At 52.0% G+C, this 3,597-nt stretch overlaps 1 protein-coding gene across 1 annotated transcript in view; it reads left to right on the top strand.

Moving 5' to 3' along the window:
- Positions 1–2,708, top strand: part of INHBC (inhibin subunit beta C) — a 9,216-nt gene extending 6,508 nt beyond the window's left edge. The window contains exon 2 of the mRNA XM_007103884.2: positions 1,811–2,708. Within this exon, the coding sequence (XP_007103946.1) occupies positions 1,811–2,556 (746 nt within the window). The 3' untranslated portion in view covers positions 2,557–2,708. The remainder of the gene's footprint in view (positions 1–1,810) is intronic.
- Positions 2,709–3,597: the final 889 nt, after the last annotated feature.

Below are 3,597 nucleotides of genomic sequence, written 5' to 3'. Positions count from 1 at the left end.
GCCGCGGAGCGGCTGGGCCCGTGAGCCATGGCCGCTGAGCCTGCGCGTCCGGAGCCTGTGCTCCGCAACGGGAGAGGCCGCAACGGAGGGAGGCCCGCATACCACAAAAAAAAAAAAAAAAAAAAGATCACTCTGGGACCTCCCTGGCGGTCCAGTGGTTAAGACTCTGTGCTTCAACTGCAGCGGGCAGGGGTTCGATCCCTGGTTGGGGAACTAAGATCCGACAGGCCACAAGGCACAGCAAAAAAAAAAAAAGAGGTCACTCTGGCTGATATGTGAAGAACGGTTTTGGGTGCAAGAGTGGACCACTTGGCAAGCTATTGCCATCGTTCAAGAGAAAGATGATTGCAAGTTGAACTATTGTATGGTAGAGGAGGTGGGGATAAGTGAAATTATATTATGAACTGGAGATAGAGTTGACAGGTCTGCAGATAATTTCGAAGAAGGGAATGAGGGCAAGCAAGACTTTGGTTTAAGCAGTGCATTTACAGGGAAGGGGAAGATTGAAGAAGGAACAGATTTGGGTTGCAGGGGATAAACCTAGAGTTCTTCTTTGAACATGAAAAGTCTGAGATAGCATTGGATATCCAAGTGGAATATCAGATCAGCAGCTGGATATACAAGCCTAGGCTCAGGGAGAGGTCAGGGCCATGGATATAGATATCTGGGAGTCATCAGCATACAGATGGAATTGAAAGCCAGGGTAATTGATGGGTTCTTTCTGGGGGAGAGTATAGATAGAGAAGAGAAGGGAGCTTAGGACCTCCAACATTTGGAGGTCAGGCAGAGGAAGAGGAGCTGTCAGTAAAAGAGACCAAGATGGAGTGGCCAGAGTCATGAAAGCCCAGAGAAGGAAGTATTTCAAGAAGGAAGGGATGGTTAACTGTGTCAAACACTGCTTAGAGGTCAGGTAAGATGAACATAAAGAGATGAAACCATTGGATTTGGCAACGTGGAAGGTGTTAGTGATCCTGACAAGAGCAGGAGTGGAGGGAACAGAAACCCAATTAATGTGTTTCAATAGGCCAGGTGAGGGATGAAGAGGGGAAACTGGGCAACAATAACTGGTACAGGAAGAAATGCATAGCCGTTAGAACCACTGTGGTGAGGAACTGGATGTGGGGAGTTTCTAAAGGTGATAAGGAAGGTAATGATGCCACCAGTTCTAAGAACGGAAAGAGAGGTACATAGGGAGGAAATAATGATTTCCACGTGGGATAAATTGATTTTAATATGCTGGCAGGATGTGGCAAAATTAAGCAGTTAGAAGTTTAGGCCTGAAGCTTGGTGGTTCCCAAGGCGCAAAATGATCTGGACTGGGCATACAGATTTGGGAATCACCAGCACAAAATTTGTGTTGGCTGACTGTGAGTGTGGGTCAGAGCTCCTCTCAGTGTAGAGTAAGAGGAAATGGGACTTCCCTGGTGGTCCGGTGGTTAAGACTCCTCGCTTCCACCGCAGGGGTCGCAGGTTCTATCCCTGGTCGGGGAACTAAGATCCTACATGCTGCATGGCAAAAAAAATAAAAAATAATAAAAGGAAATGAAGGTCAAGGACAGACCCTGGAGAACTCTTGCATTGGAGGGATGGTGAGAGAAAGAAAAGCCAGCAAAGAAAATCAAGGAAGAATCATGAGAGTTGTGTCATGGAAACCAAGAGAGAAAAGATTTTTAAGAAGGAAGGGGTAGTGAACAATGCCAGCAGTGTGGTCGAGAAAGAACAAAGGGAATTCAAGCATGCTAAGAATAGATATGTAGGTGGTAGAATTGACTCAGAAAGCCACACCGACTGGGGCTTCTTGTGTCCACAGGCCTCTCCAACATCGACCAGACTCGTCTTGATTTCCACTTCTCCTCCGATAGAACTGTTGGCGGCCTGGAGGTCCAGCAGGCCAGCCTCATATTCTTTGTGCAGCTCCCTGCCAATACCACGTGGACTTTGAAGGTGAGCGTCCTCGTGCTCAGCCCACAGGCCACCAACCTCACCTTGGCCCCTCAGCACCTGCTGGAGGTGGATCACAGTGGTTGGCACCAGCTCCTCCTGGGGCCTGAAGCTCAGGCTGCCTGCAGCCAGGGGCACCTGATCCTGGAGCTGGTCCCTGAAGGCCAGGTAGCCTGGAGCCCAGTCATCCTGGAGGGGGCTGTCCATAGGCCTTTTGTGACAGCCCGTGTAAGAGTTGGGGGCAAGCACCGCGTTCGCCGGCGAGGCATCGACTGCCAGGGTAGGTCCAGGATGTGCTGTCGACAAGAGTTCTTTGTGGACTTCCGTGAGATTGGCTGGCACGACTGGATCATCCAGCCTGAGGGCTACGCAATGAACTTCTGCACAGGGCAGTGCCCCCTGCACGTGGCAGGCATGCCTGGCATTGCCGCCTCCTTTCACACCGCGGTGCTCAATCTTCTCAAGGCCAACTCCGCTGCGGGCACTGCTGGAGGGGGGTCATGCTGCGTGCCCACTGCCCGGCGCCCCCTGTCTCTGCTCTACTATGACAGGAACAGCAACATTGTCAAGACTGACATACCTGACATGGTGGTAGAGGCGTGTGGGTGCAGTTAGTCTGTGTGTGGTACAGGCAGCCCGAGGTGGGGTAGGCAAACATGCCCTGACAGAGGCACTCTTCCTTGGGAGGAGGGGGTGGCCCCGTTACTGCCTCTGTCCAGAAGATGGACTCCCTCTTCCTGAGCACCCTATGAGAATTATCCCAACTTTGACGTGAGGAGATCTTCATCAAAGGAGAATCACTGTCATCTAAGGAGAGTCACTGTACCATCTTCAGAACGACCAGTCCCTCTCCTAGAGCACAGTCCCTCCAGCAAGCTCCATGTGCTTAACCGCCACCCTAGGGACTCTCATCCACCTCCAACCATGAGAAGTGCCATCTGGTTCCCAGACAGATACCCATAGCCCAACTTTAATCCAGCCCACAATCCACTATGCCTCCCTGCCCTTTCTACTCAATGTCCCCCACTCCAGGATGAGTTGACCCAGCCCCTTCCCCTGCTTTCCTGGATCTCCAGAGAGGCCCTTCCTTAGATTCGCCAAACGTTCGATCCTCTCCACGTCTTGAGCCCTTTTCCTCTTACTTGCCCGATGGGCTGCTAAAGGCTCTCTTGGCAGACTCTCATCCACTCTTTGTCCTTCACTGTCCTGCTCCGTACCCTTTGGGTCTGACTCACCTGAGTTCCTTTGGCCTCTGGCTTCCTGCTGAGTTTGACTAAGAGGAGACAGAGGCAGGAGAGCAAAGGATAGGAGGAGACAGAGGTCAGGGTGTTTCTTATTCCTCCTCCTTCTGCCTAGGTTCCATGGTTCTGTGTGACTGTGGCTGCGTCCATGTCCCTACAGCTCCCGTCTAGCTCCCCACCCCCTCCATGTCTCCAGCTCTGCCTAAGTTCTGATATCACCGCTTCCATGCTATGGGCTTGTAATGGCTTTCCATTCTTGCCGGTCCCTGGGTGCTTCAATATCCCTCCTTGGTTCCCTTAACCCTGCCCATACCTCTGTAAAGAAGTCCTTCAGGGCTTCCCTGGTGGCGCAGTGGTTGAGAGTCCGCCTGCCGATGCAGGGGACACGGGTTCGTGCCCCGGTCCGGGAAGATCC

This window comes from Physeter macrocephalus, chromosome 6 (assembly GCF_002837175.3).
Source record: "Physeter macrocephalus isolate SW-GA chromosome 6, ASM283717v5, whole genome shotgun sequence".
In the NCBI taxonomy this organism is placed as follows: domain Eukaryota; kingdom Metazoa; phylum Chordata; class Mammalia; order Artiodactyla; family Physeteridae; genus Physeter; species Physeter macrocephalus.
Note: the sequence above shows the minus strand (reverse complement) of the source record. Positions and strands in the feature narration are given on the sequence as shown.